General features: G+C 51.1%; 1 protein-coding gene across 1 annotated transcript; it reads left to right on the top strand.

Annotated features, from left to right (window-relative positions):
* Positions 1–6,410: 6,410 nt before the first annotated feature.
* PODANS_6_5450 (uncharacterized protein) lies at positions 6,411–8,360 on the top strand (the record flags this gene model as incomplete). Its single annotated transcript, XM_001910007.1, has 2 exons — positions 6,411–7,401; positions 7,489–8,360. The coding sequence occupies 2 exons, from the start codon at positions 6,411–6,413 to the stop codon at positions 8,358–8,360; spliced, it is 1,863 nt and encodes a 620-aa protein (XP_001910042.1).
* Between the last annotated feature and the right edge of the window lie 3,561 nt (positions 8,361–11,921).

Genomic DNA, 11,921 nt, shown 5'->3' with positions numbered 1-11,921 from the left:
GAGACCATTCTGGATCACATCCAAAGACAGAGCCAAAAAGCACGCAGATCGCTTGAGACACCTGATTTCCGGGGGAAGCATTGCAGCTCGACAAAAACTCCACCAGAATCTCCTTGCTTTCTGTTTTTCTATTTGTGTGTGCGAAAAGTCTCTGCTCCGAGACAGGAGTAATTTTTTGACTTGAATATGGTTCGAGACAGGCATTTGCAAACGGCCCTTTCCCCTACTACCAAAGGACCATTGGGCAGAATTGCCGAGGACGGCGGTTCGCGGTCAAAGGTCCCTAGAAATTCAAAGTCTGTTGATGCTTGCTACATCCACTTGTCTCCAGGTAAACATAAAAAACATGTTCAAATTCGAATTCAAGAGAGGGGATGGTGATGGAGAACTGGCTCCCCCCCGCCCGGATGCCGAGCCTTCTAGGCCAACTGAAACCCACTGAAAACACTCGTCGACGGTGGGTTTCTGCTTCTCGTCGGTGTGGTCACTGATGAATGCCGAACGTTTGCGCTGTGACCCCGCCATCCACAAGACAGACGTGGACGGAACTTTTGTGCAACAAGCTCCAGCGGCTCCAGCGATGGCTCCAGCAGCGACCCCCAGTGGTTCCAGTGATGCTCCAACTGTGCTCCAGCAGCGGCCCCAACAACGGCTCCAATAATCCACAGCCAGTCCCCACGTGCTGGAGAGCCTCACAAGGCTTGGCCCAGCTGAAAGGGAACATGCAACCGCCACCAGGCGCAAGGCAAAAAAGGGAAAGGCCGTTTCCTTCTTCGACAGCTTCCAACGTCCCAAGCAATCGATAGCGCTTCGGCAGCCGGGTAAAAATCAAAAGGCTGGGGCTCATAGTGGATGCCTTAACGTGCTAACGAAAAACAACACATCATCCGTTTCTCAAAGAAGAAGACTTCCAAACAACTCGGCATGTTGGCACGTAGGTTAGTGTATTAGCGTGTCCAAAAAAAGAAGAGATCGAGAATTAGAAAGCGGAAATAGAAAAAGTAGGTTACCACCGAAGCCAACAGGGGCCCAAAAAAAAAACCCAACGCGGGATCACCGCAAATCTCCTCGGCCTGTCCCGAGGCTCTTGGTATCGGTAACGTCAGCCAACGGCTCAGCACGACTTGCCTCGCCACCATGGGAAAAAAGATACAAAATCCTCCGTCTCGCTGAAACCCCAGCAACCCAGAAGAAATAAAATCCTTCCCACAAAGCCACCAACAAGCTCGTGACCATCGGATCTGACTGACACAACAAAACAAAAAAAAGGCGAGAGAGCGAGAGTTTCTCCTTCTTCGCACTTGCTAAGAAGAGAAAAATACCACGTAGTAGTGAAAATCCCGTCGGCGAGCGCGCGAGGCAAGGCAAAGGTAGGTGAAGAAAAGGCGGCAATAGCGGCGGTGACCCCAGGCCAAGGGAAACACCCTTTCGGATCTTCAAGGCAATCATCGGCCTCGGAAGTGGAAGGGGACTCCTCTTGCTTTTCAGCTCCTCATTTCGTCAACGGAAACCTGACAGCCTCGTCGGTTGAGCCCCGGAGAACCCTGGCAAAAAGTGGATAAACTCTCCACCAAACCCCGGACAGCTTTTTCCAGCAGCAGAAGGGGTAAAAAAGAAGATGATGATAACGTAGCATTCCCATGCCTTGGAAATCAAGCATTCGAAATTCCATCTTTTGATCAAATTCATGCCACGTTCAGAGGGTGGTGGCTTGGATCGGAGAATATGGAAAGATGCAAGAAAGGTGAAAAGAAGGTGATGATCTTCCTTTCCCCAGCCGCAATCCCAACCCAAACTTTTTGGAATGTCTTGGCATTGGTGGGGTATGAGGTTGGTGATAAACTTTCGTCCCGATTTTTCCAAGGTGAACCACGATATCGGACTCTCGCTCACCTGATGACTCTCTCACCGACGATGACCGGAGCGGATGAGCGGTGTCGGATGGTCAAAGGTATCGTGCATCGGATAGCATCCTGGTAAACTCGTCATTATGAAGAAGATTTTGGGCGGTTGACTCGTCACCTTCCTTTCTTTGAGGGGCAAGAGACATCAGGTGCGGACATAATAGGGAATAATACGTGTAAATAGTGATATGTATGAGCATGCGTAACGGGGCGAGAGCTGAAATAGAATGATTGCTCAGCTTTCTGGTGAAAAAAGGAAAATGGAAAGTGCCCGGTCCCCCCCCCAAACAAATCATACGTTTGGAAAAGCCCTCCCTCTTTTGATAGGATAGGCAGAAGTGGCAGGTGGGTGGGTTGGATTAAGGCACGCACAACTCAACTTTGGTCGTGACTTCCCATCACGGCCTCGCCGTCACCACAACCCAATGACTGGCCAGCAACGGCCACACACACACATTCACCATCGAACAGAAAATGTGGCTTGCAGCACCTGCATGGCTCATGCATTTAGGTCCGTCTGCAGCTTCCCATCCACTGAAATTGATGAATAGGCACACACACACACACATGCACGCACTGGCACACAAGCACAGACACACAGGCACAAAACAAACACAAATGAGGCCGACACCAAAAAGAGAAACCTTCTGGAATTAATCTACACGGCCGGACTTGTTCCACCCTTGCCTGATGCGGATGGTGGCATCTTGAAACATATTCAACCTGCGTCGCGTTGCAAAGTGCGTAACGCATCGCAATCTAGGAAAAACCCAAAGTGTAATAAAGAAAAAGAATAAAAGCTTCTTCTGAGGAAAAGTGAGCTGACAAACAACATGGCCCTGCCGCAAGCCCGCATTCGATGGTGTCCAATGTATAGCAAACACAAGACAACTCACTCCAACCTTCCCGCCCTCAGCCAGCCAACCAAAGTCCTCCAAGATCCAAAAGGAAGGAATCTGTGGAATGTTCTATGCAGATACCCCAATTGAACTCTCGATAGGGGATCTGCCCATCCATCGTTCGATGCCATCACAGCATCCATCCCTTCGAAAGCTGCTGGCTGCAGGCCTCTGATGATCGACACTGCACCATGCTTGGTTCGGAAAAGCAGACCGTTGCACAGCGTTGATTAGCTTCCTTCTAGAAGCCCTTTGCGCTCCTTGATTTGATCAAAAAAAAGAGGGGAAGTTCTAGACACAAACGGAAAAACGTACTGTACGTCAGGGAATTCGCCCCTCTCCCCACCAAGTGTAGCGTTTATGTACGCGTAATGAAAAGAAAAAAATCCCATGTCAACACGGATAGTACCGTGATATTGACGTCGTCAAACACAACACACACACCATACCCCGTGCGCTGATCATCCTCCTTTTTTTGTCGATGGCATATACCGAGAACACCCCAGACATCCAGCAAGATGTCGCTGGTAATAATAATTGTGTCAAATGACGCAAAGATAAGAGATGGTCTCCACCTTTCGGGCCGGTGGGCTGATTTCAACCGACCCCAAAGATGGCGTCGTTTCTTCTGCTGCTGGAAGATCAAGATATGCGAAAACGGTTCGGAATTTTTAAAACACAAAAATGCAGCGCGCTTTCCTGACTTGGGACGACAACTACACCCATATCTCAGTATCTTTTTGCATCAAGAAGGAACACCCGGTTTGATCACCCAGGCTGCGTGCTATGACCCCTGATGTGATGGCATTCACAACAGTTTCCCGTAATACCTGCCCAGCCTCCGTATCGCAAACCCGTTTTGATTCAAGCGTCTTCTGCCTATGTATGTTCATATGCAAGTTTGCGCTGTTCACCCCTCCCGTGGATAGGAAGTTGAGATGGTGGCGTATCGCATCACGTGAAGAAGCCATCCATGGAATTTCGAGAACTTTTGGTTCCTTATTCCTTTCTTTTTTTGTCCTGGTTACCGAACTGCCTCATTGGCAATTCGAGACGAGGACGGGACGAGGCGAGAGGGAGAGGAACAAACAACTGGCCGGCAAGGGCCCTGATGAATGAAGGTGGTGAATCTATAGTAATTCAGCCGCGTCCGCAAAGAATAGTCATCAATCAGCAATAGGCAAGGCAAGACAAGACACAACAAATCATTGAGGATTACCTGTTCTTTTATTATTGGGTGTGCTTGTCCGCTGTTTGACGGAAGGGGAAGGAGAATGGATTGCTATCGCCAAGCCCTCGGCCTTTGTATTGATCCTATTGGTTTATCCAGGTTCCTAGCCAACTGCCGAGCCAGGAATGGGCCCGGTGAACCGAGTGGCATGGGGGGTTCATCGCCTGTCGGGCGGCCCTTTTTGCATTGGTTTTGGGGAGATGAGGTTGTTTTTGGGAGATGGATGAGATGTTGGTTTCTTAGATATGCGTAGGACAAATCAGGCTGATGAGGAGCACCTGAGTTGGCAGTCTGGGGATTCTGTCAGCTGCACGACTCAGGCATCTTGGGTGCTGGTCTTGGGTGCTTGGCTGGTCTGCTTGGCCGGGGTTCCTGACTGCCAAGGGGTCCAAGCGACAATCAAGTGGACCGCACAAATCCGTCACCCGAACCTGATAGCTTTTTCTTTTCTCTCTCTCTGCCCGTGATGTTGAGAGCCGCGATTTGCCTCCTTTGCGGGCGAGGGGTGCCATGTTCAGACCTTTGTGCGACTCGTCGCATTGCGGGAGAGAGATTGTGGTTGAGGAAATCGGACGATCAGTTAGATGGCCAGACAGGAATAGATGCTCCTGTACGGTGGAGGGGAGGGGAGAGGGCCACAGAGCCCGAAAAAGCGGTTGATTTTGTCCCATGGCATGCCCATGGCCGATGCTGTGCCGTTTCATCACCAGTGGATGGATGGATGGATGTATTGGAATGCAAGATTAGGTAACGTGGGTATTCAGTGGTATTCAGTCTATTAGATTCAAACTGAATGAGGTCGTCCACGGCATGACGAAGCCTGCAGGGTCGTTGTGTGTGATTGGGCTGAGCATCGGGTACGGCGTGGTTATTCGCCCCTCGAACAGGATGGGATCGAAGGCTTCTAGAAGCATTCGGCGGTGCACACCCACGACACCCCACCCCCAGCTAGCTGCATTCCTCGGCCGGGCTTGGGGACGCTCTCCCGTTCGCTGTTCTCTTTCTCTTCTCTGTCTGCTCCGTTGTGTTTTTTGCTGCCGAGGGGAGCGAGGGAGGACGGGAAGGTTTGGAAACGGAAAACGGTCAATCACCAGTCTCAAGGGACTCCCCCGTTAGGCGGCGATGCCATCATCCCGAACCGGTGCCCGAGTGGCATGACTGCTTCTAGCTAGTCCTTTGGGACATATCGATATGGAGAACTCGTCTCTACTCCGTACACTACGGATTATCCTCCACCCTGGACATGTGCTATTCTCACATCCATCGATGGATCGGGAATGGCGAGGCAATAGGCAGAACAGTTGGCGGATTTAGCGAGAGGAATGGGGGGGGGGGCCTGGGGGCAGTCTCTGTGTGATAGAGTTGCAACGATTACGGAGAGGTAGAGGGACCCCCCTGTCTTGCCTCCCCCCGGCGGCTCTCTTCCTTCCAGGATTCCTTTCATTCCACCCATTCCACCTATTCCACCCCATCCCTTCTTCAGTCGAACTACACTAGCAGGGAAGCGCAGTGACCCTCCTGTGACCCTCCCCCCTCACCCTCTCCGCGCTACCTTCTCATTAAAAGACTGGGCGGTCCAGTCGCCGTCCTTTATCGGGTTTCCCTTTCGGTTTGATCCCCATTTCCCCCCCCCAGGACCCTTTCCAACAAACAAAACCAACCGTGGGCCCCCGACGCCAACACCTGCCGTCTCCTCCCCATCACCAAAAAAACAACAACGACAACGACTTCTTTGACCGAGTTGCACCGCCCGCTCAATCCACTCCACACACCCCACCCGACCCTTGACTTACACGTCAACACCCTTTGTGCGACAGAAGGACGTCAGGAAACCACAAGCGATAGCTAGACATACGCCCGCCCCCGCCCGCTCGCTCGCCCGATTATATCATCCATCCTTTCGATCGATTCTGTATACTCCAACTGCTCTGCCCTGCTGTGCTGCCGTGTGCTCTCTCTCACATACACACTCTCGTGTTATTGCTGAGTTGCGCATCTCGTTCGCGCCCTTCTCCGCTCCACGACCGGTTACCTGCATGCGTGCTAGGTGACGTCCACAGCCTGACACACGCAATCCCGACAGCGCGGCGACTGGACCTCCTGGACGACCACAGCTTGAGCCCTCTCCTGCGCTCTCCCGTTCCTGTCCTGGGCGCATCTGGAGGTTATTGGTTGCATTGTGCGGGAATCGGGCGCCGACTCGCTCCAAAACAAGCCGTTCTGCGAGTCCCTGCAGCCCGGGCAAACGATCACTCATGGTGGCGCCCGCCCTTGTCTAGGACGCGAAGGGATGAAGAAGAAGAAGAAGAAGAAGAAGAAGAAGAAGAGAGCTGGAACATTTTCGACAACACAACCATAGGCCATTCGCGGGTAGCAATGACCCGCTCCCGGTTACGACCACATTCACCAACACTGCTTTCGCCAGTACATTCACCCAAGGAACTGACACCAAGACCGTCGGCCGTCTTCAGAGGCGGTGACGGAGACTCCATCATGTCAACCTCGCGACCCTCCAGCGTGGCCCTTATGCCACCATCAGCACCCACAAACCCGACCTCTCCACCATCGCTGAGAGACATCCTGACCGATACCGCTCTGCCACCCTACACGCTCGGCGCCTTTACCGCTTTTCTGTCGCAGAACCACTGCCTCGAGACGCTCGAGTTCACATTGCAGGCCGAACGCTACAGGACGGCGTACGCTAACATTGTAGGGACCGGGGAAAGGCCGCCGAGCATCGGGGATGGCAGCGAGCACATTTGCCTGCTCTGGCAGAAGCTGATGCACACCTTCATCCAGCCTTGTGGAATCCGCGAAGTCAACCTTCCCGCCCGCGTACGCGATCGGTTGCTGTCACTTCCCTGTGTGCCCATCCCACCGAACCCATCCGAACTGGACGAGGCTGTCAAGATTGTGTACGAGCTCATGAACGACTCGGTGCTGGGCCCCTTCTTGGCGTCGGTGGCGCCGCATGAAGAGGAGCACCGCCATGAGCATGATCCCAGGCTGTTTCGGTCACGCCTGCGAATCCCAAGAGAGACGTCGTCCTCCAGCGAACACGACTCAATTCGGTCACCCAAGTCAGCCTTTCTGCCCATGCTCAACCTCGCCTGGTCTAGCGAGCCCAAAAGCTCCGCGTCGTCATCCAGCGACCCAATGGAGCAGGGTGGACTAAGCGACGACAGTGGAAACGTGCCCTCGCCGTCCGCGAACGAGCCGATGACACCACCCACCACGCCGCCCACCTCAGACTGGGCCTTCGCCAACACGTCCCCCGGCAGCCTTCAGCGGGCCATTAGCGCACACAACAGCGGCTGGAAGAAGATGGGGGCGAAGCTTGGACTGAGCCGCAGAGGCCGCGCCAAGCGTGACCACCCAACCTCGGCCGGTGTCGACCTTGACCACCCGATGAGCGACGCGGCTCAGGGGAGCAACGGCCTCTTATAGGAAACAGAGGTCGTGTCGATCCCACAGGACCCCGCTACATCCTCCCACCAACATGCCCCAGCAGGCAAGACAATGACGGGTTCCGACGAAAAGGTTCACTCCATTTCATCGACCCTGCGCTCGTCGGTCGAGTGGGAGGAGCCGCACCCAGGGAAGCGCTTTCCGGTTCCCGCGACGGGGAACGTTAGCCAGGGTGTTGGTATTCCTCAGCAATGTAGCGGGCTTCACAAGAACGGCATGGCCGCAAAAGGTTTTGTCCCATATCCGACGCGCGGATGGAATATGGGCACCAAGAGGCGCTTCTTGCGCCCCCGAGTTCGGGTCAAAATCCCCGTGAACCCCCAAGACAGCTCGATCAAGAGCAACATGTGCTGCAGACCTCAGAGCACCACATCCGGCGCCGCACCCGTGATTACACCGGCTGCCACTCCCCAAGTGCCATCGATGGACTGCGTTGCCACCAACAGCACGCGGACAGTGAGCCCCATGTACGGCTGTTGCGGCACGGATAGCAAGGGTGCCATCAAGTTGAAGGACGAATCCATGGAAAGCACTCTCGACAGCACCTTGTCCTCAAAGCACTCGTCCATGCGACTCTCGATGACGGACTTTTCCCACTACCTGTCACCGGCAGGCCCCACTGATGAATCCGACCGCAGCTCCTGCCTGTCTTTTGATCCCGACCGCTCCCCCAGCCTCTCGCCTGATGAGGATCCTTATGGATGGGAAGCCGAGCTGAACAAGAAGACGGCGGCCCCCGGTGTCATGGCTTGCTGCTCTAACCTAGAGTTTCGCCGGGCGCAGGGTGGCAAGCGGAGTCTTTTGCAAAAGGTTCTCAGTCTGGGTCCTCGGGAACTTACCCGTCCATCGATGCATTGAACGGCAAGACAGCTTTTTAGTCTCGTCACATTTTTTCTATTTTGCGCAAAACTTTTTCAACAAATACCCCGACGTTTTTTTTTATGTCGACATTTTTAGATTTTTTTTGTTCCAGCGAGTCATGGCAGAGTGTGTGACTTTTGCTGGAATTTTGCTCACGCAAAACCAAAACCATCAACACTCAATAAACAAACAAACGGATTTTGATGATTCACACGTGGTCACAGGCATGGTATGGGGCATGGTATGGTACATGAACATGCATACATAAGGGTGGTTTGGGGGGGACGACGGGGGGTTTTTTATTTATTTATAATCTGTATTCTGGATTGGTTGGGTGCATGGGACGAAATAAAAGCAAGCAAGCAAGCGGGCGTTTTTCAAGGCATTTTCTATGGAAGGGGAGGGGGGTTAAGAGGGATGGGAAAAAGACTTGCATTATTCACACACACACCACACACATTGCGTAATGGGGAGGGGGGGGAGGTTGTTGTATGAATTAGAGTTTTTTTTCTTTCTTTCTTGATGATACCTTCGTATGTATGAGATATGGGAAAAGGGGTTGTTTGGGGGGCGGCCTCTCGGGGGAGGGCAAAATGATAATAAGATTATCGATGTTGTTGAAGAAGATCAATGTTGGTTTCTGTGATTTGAGTGACATGCATCAAATTGGTGAAGATGGTTGGAGCTGGCGATGTAACAAAGAGGTGAATAGACTTGACTGAGATTGTTGTTATTAAGGGGAACTGGGCAGTCTTTGTGTGGTGGATTTGGTTAGAGTTTCTTTGAGGGGGTTGTATTGTGTGATTTTGTTTGGTATTGGAATATCTCCCTACCAAGATTGAGCGTCTTTTAATAGGGACAGTGGTGAAGAGGATCATTTGTGATATGGCCTCTTCACAGTTTAGATATGTCTAGAATAGAGCAAGTATAGAAATTGCTATGTACCTATTTACTGTTGAAGATATCCGACAAAACGTTCAAAGAGACCTGTCCTGTTCTGTTTTGGGTGATTTGTTACCAAAGAAAAAATGTTTTACGATCCTGCTATATCGACTAGTTATTTACCTCCCATCTTAGTTTTACCAAGTGTGTTTGATATGATTAGATGAAGACAAAGACAATGCCCCTCTTGCCTTATCCATCTTCCCAGGCACCCTCTTCTAAATATCCACCACCACCTACCTACACAACATTCCCACTACTGCCTGCCTTTTATTACTATATATCCCACTCTACGAATAATATAAAGACGGAGTGCTCAGTATGCCATGCTTACCGATATCTTCCCTTTTCACAATTCACCTCCAATCCAACGAAGCTTTATTGTCCCACATGATATCGAACTTAATGTTGCTCTGTCGATGCCCGATACCGCTCACTAATCGAGACTGGCCTCTCCTTTATTTCAATATCGTCTACTTTAGTAGCTCGTCCTGCCATCGTCATGTTTCCCGCCAGAAAGATCGCTCAACCTCAAAAAGGGCAAACAAAAGAGCCATTCCAAGATCATCAAGATTATCCTCCTATTAACGGACGTGTAGCCTTTTTACTCCGCTGTAACAAACGAGTTAAGTAGAAGGGTAAGAGAATTGCTTCGGACAGAACCAGTATATCATCCATAAGAATATTTGACCCTGGGGACTTATGCCTGCGTGATCCAAAACAAGGTTTGCTATAAGATGTTGCCTGAACTCCTCTTCGAAGCCAAAGAAGACTTCCCCAGATTGGGTACGTACAATATCATCACATTTGGGACATACCACTGGGTTTTGAAGAACGAGGCCGCCAGGAAAATACTACCGGATATCCTCTTCCATCCAGGCAACTTCCCCAAATATATCACTACATCAAAGATCCGCATCATGATCGTCTACGAAATCATGACCAAGACATGGGGTTCTCTCTAACCACTCCATGCAGTTAGCATATCCTCCCGCCTTTGCGGTGGACTATTAGAATCTAAGGCGGGAGGCTCCTCCCAGGACATAGCAAACAGCACCGCTGCTCCACCAAGTTCGTCGACGAACAGCAGCGTTTCCTCTCCAGAATATCTGCTGGGTACTGCAGGTCGCTTGCTTCGACGTGCACACTTTTTAGACTGCCACCGAATTCAAAGACTCGCAATACTATCCAGCATTTCAAAAACCTCTTGCCCACAATTAGAGTCCTCTTTCTCAACGGTCAACGTCTTGGTGCTCAATCTCAACACAAGCATGGCTGGCCTCACTCTCCATCCCAGTTACCTATAGATCGCCTATCTTCAGCACCGATATAACTTTCTAGTCACACAAACAAAGCCATCAGCCAAGCCAACCACATCAGCCAGAAACACCATATCCTCAACAGCAACATCACCACCTTCAGCACTTACGCCTACAGCCTAGACTACAGATCATGTTGTATACTACTGCCAGAGATTCCATTTCGCCTGCTCACCACACCAAGCATCTGTCTACACACCAATACACAAAGCATTCACTCAAGGATATTACACAAAAATCAGCGTTTCCTTGCGTTTAAGAATTTCATCTGCCCACCATGCTGGCTCAAGCTTAGACCAATTTGTAAGCGTTTACACACCAATCTCAAGCAGTCTCCAAACCAACCTTAAGCGTCCACAAACAAATCTCTAGACCGTCTCCTCACAACACTGTCTCTCTCGGCAGCGTCCCCTTACAATTCGCAATGTCAATGTTGGGATGAACTCTTCAAAAGCTGGGATGAACATGTCCCAAATACAACCCAACTCCAAATCGACTCCAACCCAACATCAAGACCTAGTTCTTACAGTCTTGGTGGGACTGGTATGTGCCTGGTTGGCAGGGGCGGGAGTGGAGATGTCGACGCTGCTGGCGTCATCTTAGTTAGTTAGTAGTGACAGAGAGGCCTTCCGGACCATACCACAACACTCTTCTCACTGATAGAAGTAGGGTTGATGTTACCACTAGCTTACCCGGCAGAGGGCTCCTCGACAGCCACGCCCTCCTGGTCCACAGAGACAGCGGTCGAAGCACCGTCAGCCTCCTCAGCAGGAGCACTGTCATCCTCCTCGGCGCTGCAGCAGCAAGCATTGCGGCAAGCTACCCTTTCTCGCACGGCGCTCACGATTAGCATTGCGAGAAGCCGGGCCGTCAACGGGGCGTAGGCTGATGCGGATCAACAGAAGGAGCTTCGGACACATAAAAATGCCCCTTAAACCCTTCCAAAATTTTGCCCTCAAACCCTCCTTCTCACCAAGTCATACACCTCTCAGGTCTTTAAGTTCAAATCCCATTTAAACCCCTACAAAATTATCGCAAACCCCTTCTTTCTCTTTCGTTAAAGCCATCCAAATCACCACCTAACCACATCAATTTACTCAACTCGCCTGAGTATTCCCTCATAACTTGTTCATTATGGTTTTGCCCTATTCCAACAAATAACCCCCAAAGGAACCATATTCCCTTATTTTTTCTCTTGCCTTCATTTTGTCTCCATTTATTTTAATAATTTCTTTTTATATTTTTCGCGATGTATTGTCCCTTATCTCGCCATCTATACCTACATCCGTATATTTTT

This window comes from Podospora anserina, chromosome 6, assembly GCF_000226545.1.
Source record: "Podospora anserina S mat+ genomic DNA chromosome 6, supercontig 2".
Lineage (NCBI taxonomy): Eukaryota > Fungi > Ascomycota > Sordariomycetes > Sordariales > Podosporaceae > Podospora > Podospora anserina.
Note: the sequence above shows the minus strand (reverse complement) of the source record. Positions and strands in the feature narration are given on the sequence as shown.